This window comes from Aquarana catesbeiana, linkage group LG03, assembly GCF_042186555.1.
Source record: "Aquarana catesbeiana isolate 2022-GZ linkage group LG03, ASM4218655v1, whole genome shotgun sequence".
NCBI lineage: Eukaryota > Metazoa > Chordata > Amphibia > Anura > Ranidae > Aquarana > Aquarana catesbeiana.
This window is the reverse complement of record NC_133326.1, coordinates 223032759-223048378: the sequence shown is the minus strand read 5'-3', so window position 1 is coordinate 223048378 and position 15620 is coordinate 223032759. Positions and strand designations below refer to the sequence as shown.

The 15620-nt window shown below is 42.3% G+C and overlaps 1 protein-coding gene across 3 annotated transcripts in view; it reads right to left on the bottom strand.

Annotated features, from left to right (window-relative positions):
• TSPAN12 (tetraspanin 12) overlaps positions 1–15620 on the bottom strand; it is a 315531-nt gene that overhangs the window by 16767 nt on the left and 283144 nt on the right. For all 3 annotated transcript variants that reach the window (XM_073619812.1, XM_073619814.1, XM_073619815.1), the window contains one exon: positions 15201–15344. In XM_073619812.1, coding sequence (XP_073475913.1) covers positions 15201–15344 — 144 coding nt within the window. The remainder of the gene's footprint in view (positions 1–15200; positions 15345–15620) is intronic.

The following is a 15620-nucleotide window of genomic DNA, read 5'->3' as shown; positions in this document are numbered from 1 at the left end:
ATCTGTCCCCCCCCCACACACACTTCAGTTTCTCTCTGTACCCCTCTGCACATCTGTCCCCCCCCCACACACATCAGTTCCTCTCTTTACGCCCCTGCACATCTGCTCCCCCCTCCACACATCAGTTCCTCTCTGTACCCCCCTGCACATCTGCCCCCCCCATATACACACATCAGTTCCTCTCTATACCCCCTACACATTTGTTCCCCCCCCCACACACACACACGTTTCTCTCTGTACCCCTCTGCACATCTGTCCCCCCCCACACACCAGTTCCTCTCTGTACCCCCTCCCCCCCACCACACACATCAGTTCCTCTCTGTACCCCCCTGCACATCTGTTCCCCCACACACATCAGTTCCTCTCTGTACCCCCTGCATATCTGTTCCCCCCCCCCCCACACACACACACACATCAGTTCCTCTCTGTACCCCCCTGCACATCTGTTACCCCACACACATCAGTTCCTCTCTGTACCCCCTGCATATCTGTTCCCCCCCCACACACACACATCAGTTCCTCTCTGTACCCGCCCTGCACATCTGTCCCCCCCACACATCAGTTCCTCTCTGTACCCCCTCCCACCCACCACACACATCAGTTCCTCTCTGTACCCCCTGCACATCTGTTCCCCCCACACACACATCAGTTTCTCTCTGTACCCCTCTGCACATCTGTCCCCCCCCCACACACATCAGTTCCTCTCTTTACGCTCCTGCACATCTGCTCCCCCCCTCCACACATCAGTTCCTCTCTGTACCCCCTGCACATCTGTCCCCCCCCCCACACACACTTCAGTTTCTCTCTGTACCCCTCTGCACATCTGTCCCCCCCCCACACACATCAGTTCCTCTCTTTACGCCCCTGCACATCTGCTCCCCCCTCCACACATCAGTTCCTCTCTGTACCCCCCTGCACATCTGCCCCCCCCATATACACACATCAGTTCCTCTCTATACCCCCTACACATTTGTTCCCCCCCCCCACACACACACACGTTTCTCTCTGTACCCCTCTGCACATCTGTCCCCCCCACACACCAGTTCCTCTCTGTACCCCCTCCCCCCCACCACACACATCAGTTCCTCTCTGTACCCCCCTGCACATCTGTTCCCCCACACACATCAGTTCCTCTCTGTACCCCCTGCATATCTGTTCCCCCCCCCCCCCACACACACACACATCAGTTCCTCTCTGTACCCCCCTGCACATCTGTTACCCCACACACATCAGTTCCTCTCTGTACCCCCTGCATATCTGTTCCCCCCCCACACACACACATCAGTTCCTCTCTGTACCCACCCTGCACATCTGTCCCCCCCACACATCAGTTCCTCTCTGTACCCCCTCCCACCCACCACATACATCAGTTACTCTCTGTACCCCCCTGCACATCTGTTCCCCCCACACACATCAGTTCTTCTCTGCCCCCCTGCCCCCCCCACCAGTTCCTCTCTGTACCCCCTGCACATCTGCCCCCCCCCCACACACACACATTAGTTCCTCTGTACCCCCTGCACATCTGTCCCCCCTCACACAGCAGTTCCTCTTTTTACCCCTGCATACCTGCTCCCCCACACACACACATCAGTTCCTCTCTGTACCCCCCTGCACATCTGTTTCCCCCCACCCACATCAGTTACTCTCTGTACCCCCCTGCACATCTGTTCCCCCCCACACACATCAGTTCCACTCTGTACCCCCTGCACATCTGCCCCCCCTACATACACATCAGTTGCTCTCTGTACCCCATGCACATCTGTCCCCCCAAACAAATCAGTTCCTCTCTGTACGCCCCTGCACATCTGCCCCCCCCCCCCACACACACACATCAGTTGCTCTCTGTACCCTCCTGCACATCTGTTCCCCCACACACATCAGTTCCTCTCTGTACCCCCTTGCACATCTGCCCCCCCACACACACACATCATTTCCTCTCTGTACCCCCTGCACATCTGTTCTCCCCCCACACACGCATCAGTTCCTCTCTGTACCTCCCTGCACATCTGTTCCCCCCCCACACACATGAGTTCCTCTCTGTACCCCCTGCACATCTGTCCCCCCCACCCACACAAGTTCCTCTCTGTACCTCCCTGCACATCTGCCCCCCCCCACACACACAAGTTCCTCTCTGTACCCCCTGCACATCTGTCCCCCCCACCCACACACATCAGTTCCTCTCTGTACCCCATGCACATCTGTCCCCCCCACCCATAGCAGTTCCTCTCTGTACCCCCATGCACATCTGCCCCCCCATACACATCAGTTCCTCTCTGTACCCCATGCACATCTGTCCCCCCCACCCACATCAGTTCCTCTCTGTACCCCCTGCACATCTCCCCCCACACACGTCAGTTCCTCTCTGTGCCCCCCTGCACATCTGCCCCCCCCCCTCCCCACACATATCTGTTACCCCCTCTGTACACGGTACAATGAACTATAAACTTGACATCAGAGTAAATTTTTTATTTTATGTGACTGAGTGCAGGCTGCAGCACTGAGCATGCTACCTGTGCTTCCACTATACCTGAGCCAGCGGCGGTGATGGCTTCACCTCCAGGCGAGTGGCGCTGCTGCTGCCTGTCCTCCCACAACAGATCCCTGACCATCCAGGAGGAGGGGGGAGCGGATATTGTGGCAAGCCCATAGGTACATGCAGGGCTTCCATCTCATCCACCCCAGCTGGTTCCATCGATCATGCAGCACTTCCGGCCGGCTGCTCCTTGTGCTAGCTCTCTCCCTTCATCTTCTCACTGCCGCTGCTAGGGCGGCACTGCAGGCTGGGAAAAGAGTGGTCCGGGATGTCTTCACAGGGGCAATTGGCCCCTAGCCTGGCAGGTGGTGCCATAAGGAATGTATTTAAAAAATGCCGGTCCTGCAGGTATTTTTTATAATCCGAATGCCCAGTGAGTGGCTAGGGATCCGGATTTTGCCTTCCCCCCTACCCTGGCGCCCTAGGCAGTCGCCCAATCAGTCTATTGCTAGCGCTGGCCCTGCCTGCATCTACCAAAGTTAGTACTCTCACTGCCCTCTTGCTATAGAGATAGCATTCTATAACACAAGCTGCTATTTTCAAAATTAGCTGGGCTAGGTTTTGTAAGCCCATATCTTCATTGAAATCAGCTAGGGGTTTTCACTGGACGAAAAGTGGATAGGACTAATTGGATGGGAAAAGCGAGGTTCAGGTCCACATCCCTTGTACAACATGTAAAAGAAAAGTTCCTCAAAAGGCAGGACTTTAAAGGACCATGAACACTCAGAAAAAAATATATATACTGTAGCAAAAAATACAATTTGTATTAATTTATCATCATATCATAAAACACATAATGACATTGAATTACACATAGAGTTGCAGCATATAAAAGAGGCTGGAAGAGGCCCAAACCAACTGCCAACTAGACAGATAAAATCCAACATGTTTCGACATGTGAAGTAAGGGTCTTCTTCAGGGAAAAGAGAGAGGGCTGAAATGCTTCCATAAAAATGTAAATGTAATCTTTACTAGGCTTTTGATGTACCCAGCTATTGACTGCTCCTGCCTTACAGTTGTAAAAATTATGTATGAAAAAAAAAAACTAGGGAGTATTTCAGAAAAAAGAGAATGCAACCCTACAAGGGCAAAGTTTTGATTTCATTTTATTTCAACAATAAATTCCTAGCAGATTTGGAAATATAACATTTAAACTTAAAGCTGTAATAAACCCAAAAACAAAAATATATTTTATTGCAGCTTACCAATTCTTTTTTCTTTTATTTGCACCTGGTCATTCTGCCAGTAAGTGCTATCTTTCAACTTCCTTTAACAGAACCAGTTGTGCAGCAAAAGTGGCAGATAGAGAGTTGAGACAAACCATTTAACATTTACAGGGGTACTTAAAATGATCAGCTTTTATTCATTTATGTAAAACCTTTATCCCAAAAGGAAAAAAAAAACTGCTGTATCCATTTAAAAAGTGCTGGCTGAAGATTGACTTCAATTTATCAGTGAAGTCCATCTAAATGGAGTGATGGAGACGCCCTAAAGCTGGGTTTACCTCGATGTGGTGCATTTTGTTTTACATGCTGTGTCTTTGGTGTACTTTTATAAAACGCGTTTTAAGAGAGTTTAGTGACAGGGCGCTTAAAAACTCATGTACAGCCTGCATAAAATCATGGCGTGAAAAAAATGCACCATACAGATGTGAACCCGGCATAAGATAGGAAGTGTGTTACTGGCCAGATTAACCAGGTGAACATAAAGTAGAAAAAAAATCGCTTGATTCCCCCATCAACAATAAATTCCTCACACGGAGCCATTGTGTTTTCCCGACAGTGGAGGGGGGTAGCCATTCTTGCCGGGGGAACACAGTGATTACTGCTAGCAGCTATAATAGCTGCTAGCAATAATAGTATGTAAAATCAGACAGGCTGGTTGTACCCAAGTTGATCGATCAGCTTGGGTACATTTAGCCTGCACAGACATGGTTCAAATCTTGGATGGTCCCTGCTGAAGTGACTGGGATTCGAACCATCTATGGCTGGCTTAAGAGGGGATTTACCTCACTCTTATCAGGAGGGCTGCTACTGTGTGTTGAGTTTCCTGCCACACTGATAACAGCCTATTAAAGCGGAGTTCCAGCCAAAAGTGGAACTTATACTTTAAGCACTCCTTGCCCCCTCACGTGCCACACTTGGCATGTCATTTTTTTTTGGGGGGGGGGGGTGTACCTTTAGTGGGATTTCCCATCCCACTTCCTCCTTCCTCTTTTTGGCCGCCTAGGTGACTCCTCCTCTCGCCCTCGATCTTCTGGGACACAACACAGGTCCCAGAAGATTGGCTTGCCAATAGCAGAATGCAGCGTGACTTGCGCATGCGCATTGCGGGCCAGGCCGTGAAGCTGTAAGCTGTCACGGCCGGGTGCCCACAGATGCTATGATGGTGCTGAGGAGAGGAAGGGGAGAGGAGTGAGGCTCCGGGCGGCCGCATCGCTGGACCATGGGGAGTGTCTGTTTATTAAAAGTCAGCAGCTATGCTTTTTGCAGCTGCTGACTTTTAATAAACTAAAAAACGGGTGGAACTCCACTTTGAACAGTGCATAAACAGTGCAAATAAATGTTCTGCCTCTCAAAATTTTCTTTATTACCAGAGCCTCAGGGAAGGGTGCTGGAATGCAAATGGGGTAGTTGTGTGTAGTTTACCTGCACCTCAGATAACCTTTGAGTAGATGGAAAATTCATTAACCATTTTTTACACTAAAGATGCGGAAAAAACATTTGCCCATAATTATACAGCAAGTGAGTGGAGTCCCCTTCCTATTTTTAGAGCCCTCTTTCTAAAGCCCTCACTTGGTAATAAGAATCATAGAGGCTGGCATCAGCATGGCAGAGGGCCTGCATGCTTAACACATCAACCATAGGATGAGTGAATGCAAACTTAGAAGATGGGAATTACAAAAATAGGAGATTTCTAGTTGAAGAGATTTTTATTTTTAATATGTCTCAAATTTCAAAATTTATGTTACATTTGACTTACCTTTATAATAATATATTTATGTTTCCAATGTACTGCAATAGGTATATATTTGTAAGCCAAATAGTGAGTATATATTTAAAAAAATTAAGATGTGCATCATTATTTACTTGTAGTTTGTTTCCAAAATTGGGCAAATATTTGCTGCAATTAAAAGAAATCTCCTAAGTGAATACCCCTGTACAATTTCTGCTACATCTTGTTCAATAGGAAAGAAAAAGCCATGTCCTGCAATATATGTTGATCTTTTTTGGTACAAAACTTTTATTCTACATTTTTCTACACAAACAGTAGCATTTTCTGTGAAACTTTCGTTACAATGTGATTCTAGCCTTTTGTGCATTTGGCTCCGGCAATCATCTTGGATATAGCAATTTCCAGTAAGACACCACAGCAATACAAATCTCATTTTGGTCTACATTTTCTACCCATCAAACACAGTGGGAATTTGATGAATTGCAGTAGAATTGAACACTAATCCTAAGAGAGTTATCATGAGCCTGCTTAGTATTGGTCTCCATTATTTGCTTTGTAGTTCTGTGTCTCTGGGGAGTTTTGCTATTTTTGTATCACTTCCCAGTATGAGGCCCTGAAATCTTCATTACATTCTCTTACATAACATCAACTGTAAGATAAATTCTATTCTATCTAACTACAGATAAGCAAACCTGTCTGGGTTAATTTTGAGCCAAATTCAGCAAAACCAATGGGAGGTCTGAAAGCCCTGAACTTAGCACTGAACCCCACTGAAGTCTGCCAGAGGCAAAACTGGCTATTTTTTCTGACCCTTTTTAAGGCTACTAGGCCAACTATTGTAGAAAGGGATATGTATCAATGCAAAAAATAATAATAATAATAAAAACTACTATTCAGCAGATGGAAGGTCTTTTCATGCAGCTTAAGCCCCCATTCACACCAAATCTGACTTTGAACTTGTGCGACTTTACTTGAAATTGAACGATTTCAAAGCTGCATGTCAGTGCGACTTCAGGTGCGACTTGCCTGACATTTGGGTGACTACATGTGTGAATGGGGGCTAAAGGACAACATAAAAAATATACAAAGCCCTAAAATAACATGCTTGGGGGATGCCTTTAAGCTGCTCATGTTTTTACAAAATAGCATGATGTAGCCCTTTAAAAAAAGTAACCACACACATTTGAAAAAAAGAAAGGGGAAAAAAAGATGTGGCGCTTCCCCTAAAATTCCACCCAGCCTAGATAGGGTGAGCAGTAAGCATGTGACTTCCCCTTCCTGTACCACACCAAGCCACATGTTACTGTGAAAGTGACCAGTACAACATACTGAATGGGTAGCCTAGCTGCTGACAGATAGATCTATAGGAGGACTGAGCATATAGGCACATAATGGGCAAACTGAAATGGTAAACCAAAAAAAGAGAATGAAAGACTAGAGTATTAATGATGGCTGAAAGAAAACAAAGAAACACGAGAATAACAAATGGTATGGACAAAGGAAACAAGCCTTAAAGTACACCTGTCATGAGACATATTGGAGCTACAATCACTGACATCTTTCATGAAATGCTAGTTGCCTGGCTGTGTGTAGCTTTAACACTGGACACAGCCGATGACAGATCACTATACTGGCCTGCTGCCGTTACCATGTGACTGCTGTGTCCAATCACAGCAGGTCACATGACAGTTGTACACAATGAAAGGCTTTGTTACATGCCTTTCATTGTGCACTATTGTGATGAGCTCTGTGATTGGTCACAGTCATCACATGGTACAGATATGGCCAATCACAGCCCATCTGTACCATGTGATTAACTGTGGCCAATCACAGCTAATTACAATAGTAAACACTGAATGTGTAGTTTTCATTCAGAAAAAAATAGTTGCTTATAACTGTAAAATTCTCAATTATAAGCAACCATAGTGTAAAAAAAAATCCTGATCAGCTCCCCAGAGTAGTACAGTGTTACTATGGTAAAAATATTTAACGTTTTTTTTTTTTTACATACTGTCACCAGTCAGTGTCCCTGATCACCACCACACCAGTTATATGATGACACTATACTGCATTGGTGGTATATAAAAAATTTCAAAAAATATATATTTTTTTACTGTCCTGGCATTTTCGTGCCTTAAGAAATTAGATAGACCGTCACTACATCAGGATTGATCGATTTTCAGATATACAGTGGATATAAAAAAAAGTATACACCCCCCTGTTAAAATGTCAGGTTTCCGTGATGTAAAAAAATGAGACAAAGATAAATCATTTCAGAATTTTTTCCACCTTTAACCACTTCAGCCGTGGAAGAGTTTACCCCCTTCCTGACCAGGCCATTTTCTGCGATATGGCACTGCGTCGATTTAACTGACAATTACGCGGTCGTGCAATGCTGTACCCAAACAAAATTGATATTCTTTTTTTCCCCACAAATAGAGATTTCTTTTGGTGGTATTTGATCACCTCTGCAGTTTTAATTTTTTGTGCTATAAACAAAAAAAGAGCGACAATTTTGAAAAAAAAAACACAATATTTTGTACTTTTTGCTTTAATAAATATCCCAATTTTTTTTATTTCAGAACTTTTTCCACCTTTAATGTGACCTATAAACTGTACAACTCAGTTGAACAACAAACTAAAAAACTTTTAGGAGGAGGGAAGTAAAATTAAAAAACTAAAATAATATGGTTGCATAAGTGTGCACACCCTTAAACTAATACTTTGTTAAGTACCTTTTGATTTTATTTTAATTTTTTGGGTATGAGTCTATCAGCATGGCACATCTTGACTTGGCAATATTGGCCCACTCTTCTTTGCAAAAACACTCCAAATCTGTCAGATTGTGAGGGAATCTCCTGTGCACAGCCCTCTTCAGATCACCCCACAGATTTTCAATCGGATTCAGGTCTGGGTTCTGGCTTGGCCATTTCAAAACTTTAATCTTCTTCTGGTGAAGCCATTCCTTGTTGATTTGGATGTACAGTTCGTCATGATTAAAGATGAAGTTCCTCTTCATGTTCAGCTTTCTAGCAGAAGCCTGAATGTTTTGTTTCAATATTGACTGGTATTTGGTACTGTTCATAATTTCCTCCACCTCCACTAAGGCCCCTGTTCCACCACCATGCTTTACTGTGGGTATGGTGTTCTTTTAGTGATGTGCGGTGTTGTTTTTGTGCCAAACATCTTTTGGAATTATGGTCAAAAAGTTCAACCTTGGTTTCATCAGACCATAACACATTTTCCCACTTTTGGGAGACTTCAGATGGGTTTTTTCAAAATTTAGCCGGGCTTAAATGTTTTTCTTCGGAAGAAAAGGCTTCCATCTTCCCACTCTACCCCATAGCCCAGACATATGACGAATAGGGGAGATTGTCACATGTACCACACAGCCAGTACTTGACAGATATTCCTGCAGCTCCTTAAATGTTGCTGTAGGCCTTTTTGACTTCTTGACCAGTTTTTTTCTCGTCTTTTCATCAATTTTGGAGGGACATCCAGTTCTTGGTAATGTCACTGTTCTGCCATATTTTCTCCACTTGATGATGACTGTCTTCACTGTGTTCCATGGCTTTTGCTGTAGGATGCGACTAAGGAAATGCCAGGAAAGACCTACTAGAACAGCTGAACTTTATTTGGGGTTAATCAGAGGAAATTCAAATGATGGCAGGTGTGTACTGACTTCTATTTAGCCTAGGTTCACACTGACAGTGGGAATGAAATCGTGCAAGTTCAGCTAAACTCGCACGATTTTATTCCCGCATGTTAGTCCTGACTTCAGGGGCGATTTCAGAAACATCTGTGAGGGTCGCTGCACAGATGTCTATTGAAATCACACCCCAAAGTCGCCAAAAGTAGTACAGAAACTACTTTTGGGAATCGGTGCAGCACCACAAAGTGGGCAATAGCCACCGATTTGGCTTGTGATTTGACATATTGACATGCCAAATCGCATGCCAAATCGATGCAATGTGAACCAGGGCATAACATAAGTTTGAATGTGATTGCTTAATTCTGAACACAGCTACATTCCCAGTTAAAATATAGTGTGCACACCTATGCAACCACATTGTTTTAGTTTTTTATTTTTACTTTCCCCTAAAAGATATCAGGTTGTTTTTCAATTGAGTTGTACAGTTTATAAGTCACATTAACCCCTTCCTGACCAGCCCCCACAGTTATACTGCAGCAGGATGGCTCCCCTGCGCGAGCCATCGTAGCTGTACATCAGCTCTTTAAGGCGCTTTTGCAGGCACACGCAGCGTGTCCCTGGAGCCGATGTGTGTGCCTGGCAGGCACGAAGACCGCTGGACACCCGTGATCGCTCGTTACAGAGCGAGAACCAGGATCTGTGTGTGTTAACACACAAATCCCAGTTCTCTCAGATGAGAGGAGACAGATCGTGTGCTCCTACTAAGTAGAAACACAGATCGGTCTCCTCCTCTAGTCAATCCCATCCCCCCAGTTAGAACACATCTAGGGAACACAGTTAACCCCTTGATCGCCCCCTAGTGTTAACCTCTTCCCTGCCAATGATATTTATACAGTAATCAGTGGCTATTTTTAGCTCTGATCGCTGTATAAATGTCAATGGTCCCAAAAAAGTGTCAAAAGTGTCTGATTTGTCCACAGTCACGATAAAAATCGCTGATCACCGCCATTACTAGTAAAAAAAAATAATAATAAAAATGCCATAAATCTATCCCCTATTTTGTAGACGATATAACTTTTGTGCAAACCAATTAATATATGCTTATTGTGATTTTTTTTTTTTTACCAAAAATCTGTAGAAGAATACAGACCTAAACTGATGAAGAAATTTTTTTTTTTAAATTGGGATATTTATTAAAGCAAAAAGTACAAAATATTGTGTTTTTTTTTTTTTTCAAAATTGTCGCTCTTTTTTTGTTTATAGCACAAAAAATAAAAATTGCAGAGGTGATCAAATACCACCAAAAGAAAGCTCTATTTGTGGGGGAAAAAACAATATCAATTTTGTTTCGGTACAACATTGCACGACCGTGTAATTGTCAGTTAAATCAACGCAGTGCCATATCGCAGAAAATGGCCTGGTCAGGAAGGGCGTAAATTCTTCCACGGCTGAAGTGGTTAAAGGTGGAAAAAATTCTGAAATGATTTATGTTTGTCTCATTTTTTTACATCACAGAAACCTGACATTTTAACGGGTGTGTAGACTTTTTATATCACTGTAAACCATAGTTTGTGGACTAACTAATGTAACTTTCCTACAGACTAAATAATATACACCAATTTAAGTTATTTTACCAAAGAAATGTAGCAGTATACATTTTGGCCTACATTTATGAAGAAAGATTATTTGTTCGAAAAATTTTATAACAGAAACAAAGAAAAACACGTTTTTTTTTTTTTTTCAGAATTTTAGGGGGTTTTTATTTGTTTGCTTTGCAAAAAATAAAGAAGATAGCAGTCCTCTCTGCAAAGTCCTGTTGTCTTCCCCAAACTCCTTTGGGTTGAAGAAAAAAGCTGGTTCAAAGATCTCTTGCATTCACCACTTCTAAGAGTGTCTGATGCTGGTGACCCCTGGTATGATCTACGGTTTTCTCTGCTGACCCCTACTTCGCTACAGAATACAGAAGTGATGTAGGGGCTGGAGGAAGGAACCAGAGGACACAAGGCATCTGACAAGAAACTAGGTAGAATGTTAACTATTTATGTTATAGGCTTCAACAGCTGCTTATTTGAAAACCATGTTATGGTTTTAAAGTACACCTGTTATGAGACATATTGGAGCTACAATCTCTGACATTTTTCTGGAAATGCTAGTTACCTGGCTGTGTGTAGCTTTAAAGTGATTGTAAAGTCTTGTAACAAACATGCTACACTTACATGCTCTGTGCAGTGTATTTGAACAGAGCAGCCCAGATCCTCTTCTTCTCGGGTCCCTCGTCGGCTCTCTTGGCCCCTCCCTCCTGTTGAGTGCCCCCACAGCAAGCAGCTTGCTATGGGGGCACCTGAGCCGAGCCACAGCTCCGTGTATCCATTCAGACATGGAGTTGTAGTTCGGCCCTGACTGGCTAACTGACTTTGATTGACAGTAGTGGGAGCCAATGGCACTACTGCTGTCTCAGCCAACCAGGAGGGAGATTCCTGGACAATCGCAGGAGGTAGATCGGCCTCAGGTAACTAGTAGGGGGCTGAGGGGGGCTGCTACACAGAGAAGGTTTTTTATTTTAATGCATAGAATGCATTAGGATAAAAACCTTTTGACTTTAGAATCACTTTAGTACTTCTGACTACTAGCAATCCAGGAATAAGTATGCAGCAAATAAATGTTGGTTAGAAGTCTGAATTTCTTATTTTTATACTTGACTAAGAAAACATTGAAGCCAAGGCAGAAGCATGACAGCCAGTCAGCTAACGTTTTAAATTAGACTGGAATTCTTCAGAGCCAACATAGTTCAACAGAATGTTCCTACATTCCATTTAACAGAGGCCACTGTTATGGAACTGCACACACAGGGATATCCGTGATATTTGTCTAGCTCACCTATGAATACAAACCTCCTGTGCTAGTCAATACCACTAATTCATTGGTTAAGCTGGGCACAATCTCATTAAAATTCAGCCAGTTCAGCAATAGTAAAAAAAAAAAAAAAAATTAATAAAAAAGAAAAACAATGAAAAAATGTGAAAAACAAATTAAAACTTTTACATTTTTTTTATTATTACATACTGTTACCAGTCAGTATCCCTGATCAATGCCACACCAGTTATATGATGACGCTATGCTGCACTGGTGACAGTATGTAAAACATTTAAAAAAAAAAAATTTTCTATAACTTCATTTTCCAAAAAAGTGTGACAAAAAAATTACAACTTCAAAAAACTCGCCATGACTATTTCTAAATACCTTGGATTGCCTATTTTTCAAAAAGGGGTCATTTGGTGGATATCTGTACTGTACTGGCATTTCCGTGCCTCAAGAAATGAGATTGGCCGTCGGTACATCAGGACTGATCAATTTTCAGATACAGTATCTCACGAAAGTGAGTACACCCCTCACATGTTTGTAAATATTTTATTTTATCTTTTCATGTTGGTCTGCATGGCTGTCATCCCAGAAGGAAGCCTCTTCTAAAGATGATGCACAAGAAAGCCCGCAAATAGTTTGCTGAAGACAAGCAGACTAAGGACATGGATTACTGGAACCGTGTCCTAAGGTCTGATGAGACCAAGATAAATGTATTTGGTTCAGATGGTGTCAAGAGCGTGTGGCAGCAACCAGGTGAGGAGTACAAAGACAAGTGTGTCTTGCCTACAGTCAAGGATGGTGGTGTTCTGGTCTGGGCTGCAATAATGCTGCCCGCACTGGGGAGCTACAGTTCATTGAGGGAACCATAATTGCCAACATGTACTGTGACATATTGAAGCAGAGCATGATCCCCTTCCTTCTGAGACTGGGCAAGGGCAGTATTCCAACATGATAATGACCCCAAACACACCTCCAAGATGACCACTGCCTTGCTAAAGAAGCTGAGGGTAAAGGTGATGGACTGGCCAGGCATGTCTCCAGACCTAAACCCTATTGAGCATCTGTGGGGCATCCTCAAATGGAAGGTGAAGAAGCGCAAGGTCTCTAACATCCACCAGCTCCGTGATGTCATCATGGAGGAGTGGAAGAGGACTCCAGTGGCAACCTGTGTAGCTCTGGTGAACTCCATGCCCAAGAGGGTTAAGGCAGTGCTGGAAAATAATGGTGGCCACACAAAATATTAACACTTTGGGCCCAATTTGGACATTTTCACTTAGGGGTGTACTCACGTTTGTTGCCAGTGGTTTAAACATTAATAGCTGTGTGTTGATTTATTTTGAGGGGACAGCAAATTTGCACTGTTATACAACCTGTACACTCACTACTTTACATGGTAGTAGTGTCATTTCTTCAGTGTTGTCATATGAAAAGATATAATAAAATATTTACAAAAATGTGAGGGGTGTACTCACTTTTGTGAGATACTGTATATACCATAGTTTGTGGACTCTATAACTTTCCTACAGACAAAATAATATACACTGATTGAGGTTATTTTCACCAAAGATATGTAGCAGTATACATTTTGGCTTTATTTATCAATAACGATTATTTATTTGCAAAGTTTTATAACAGAAACAGAAGGCAAATTAGTTTTTTGCAGAGTTTGTGTCATTTTTTCGTTTGCTTTGCAAAAAAAAAAAACAGCGGTGATTACCACCGAAAGAAAGCTCTATCTGTGTGATAAAAATTTTACATGGGTATCCTAGCCACAGCTTTACAGGCTGCTCTGTTTGATTTTGATATTTTGTTTATTGTACGTCACTTGTACTTATACATCAGACTCAATAAAAAACGTAATATACACATTCCCATTCCCCCCCAAAAATAATTCACATGGCTACAGTATTGCATGACCGCGCATATGTCATTCAAAATGTGACAGCACTAAAAGCTGAAAATTGGTCTGGGCAGGAAGGGGGTAAAAGTGCCCGGTACTGAAGTAGTTAAAAATTGCAGTGTTTTTTTTTTTTTTAAGTATAAAAAGCAGACATAAAAGTGCAGGCCTCCTTTCACTGAATATCAAGAAATATACTTCATTTAATGTTGCTATAAAAACCAGGTAGAAAGTCTCCCTGGATATCTTCTCATGCTTTGCTATAAAATGTGTTGTCACTGATAGCAATGGGTAAAGTATTTACTATTACCCATTGCAGGAATACGAATGGAGCCTTACTATGCTTTAAAAAATGTTGATTACATCATGAATGATGTCAGAGGGCACAACAACTTTGTTCCCTGCCTTAGTTCCTTTTCAGTTTTCCAGGGCACAATTCAAATCAAGAATACTGCTCTTGGCAAACGTGCCATTTTCCTAAAGATTTTGTCCAAACTAGAAAATGGCAAATATAAAGAAAGGGATCCATTTGGAAGTGCCTTTTTCTGATTCTGTTTAAGCAGAGCAGTCTAAAGTGTGACTTAAATAATTTAAATCATAACATTTGAATGGAAGAGTAAAAAAAAAAAAAAGCAAAACACCAGTAAGAGGCAGTACAGAGACGATTGTATAAATCCTGATAATACAGACAGCAGACTATAATGAGGAATCACAGAAAAGTAATCTCCAAATGTCAAGTGAAAAAAGACTGCAAAAAGACAAGTCGTATTTGCTGTTAGAATTTAAAGGATAAGACATTGACATTGGTAAGCATAAGTTGTCCACCTCATCTGGCACTTGGCTTAAAGTAGTCTGTGGATCATGAAAGACTAACAACCTATGGTCTACATATATTGTTTATAGGAAAACAGCATTTCAGTTTAATATGCATATTTAAAGTGGCATAAGCAAATATTAACTCAAAAGTCCAATGAGTAATGTTTTCCAAGGCCTTGTCAGCGGCTACCTTGGCAGCATACTTCAGAATTATTATTTGTTCATGATATCATGTTGTTGTTTTATGGAATTCTTCTGTGAATAGTACATAAACTTCACACAGAGCAAGAGGTCTAAATTACAAATGAAATAAAATCATTTAATTAATAATTCTCACTCATGTATAATTGCTCTAAGCATTAGATTAGCTGGCTGATATCAAGTATTTCCACATATATAAAGCAGTCAGCCTGTTATTTTATTCGGATTTTCTGCAGGCCATCTAAGATTTGATAAAATTATCAGATGTGGTTAGAAATGCCTACCTCCTGATACAAATCACTAAGATCTCCATGGTGTGCTTGTTTGGAGCATCCTGGGTATTCTTTCACACAGCAGGAATCAGGGGGCCAATCCATCTCTGTCATCTCCAGCCAGTCAGTCAAATACACCACTCCGCAGCATCTGAACTGTTAAAATGAAGTCAATACTATTTATTTCTCACATAACTGTTCAACACATCATAAGAAATAAGCTCAAAGCATTCACTTTCCAGAGGAAAGAGCTTGCCATGTATTGACAAAACCATTCTGTATAAAGGTAACATTGAATTCTTAAATAACGCATACCCATGTACGAAAATTAAAAAAATGCTTCTTCATAACCTATCCTATTTCACACTTTTGATTTACATGAATGAAACATTTTCATATAATGTTGCAGTGTAATCCACATGCGCTAACATT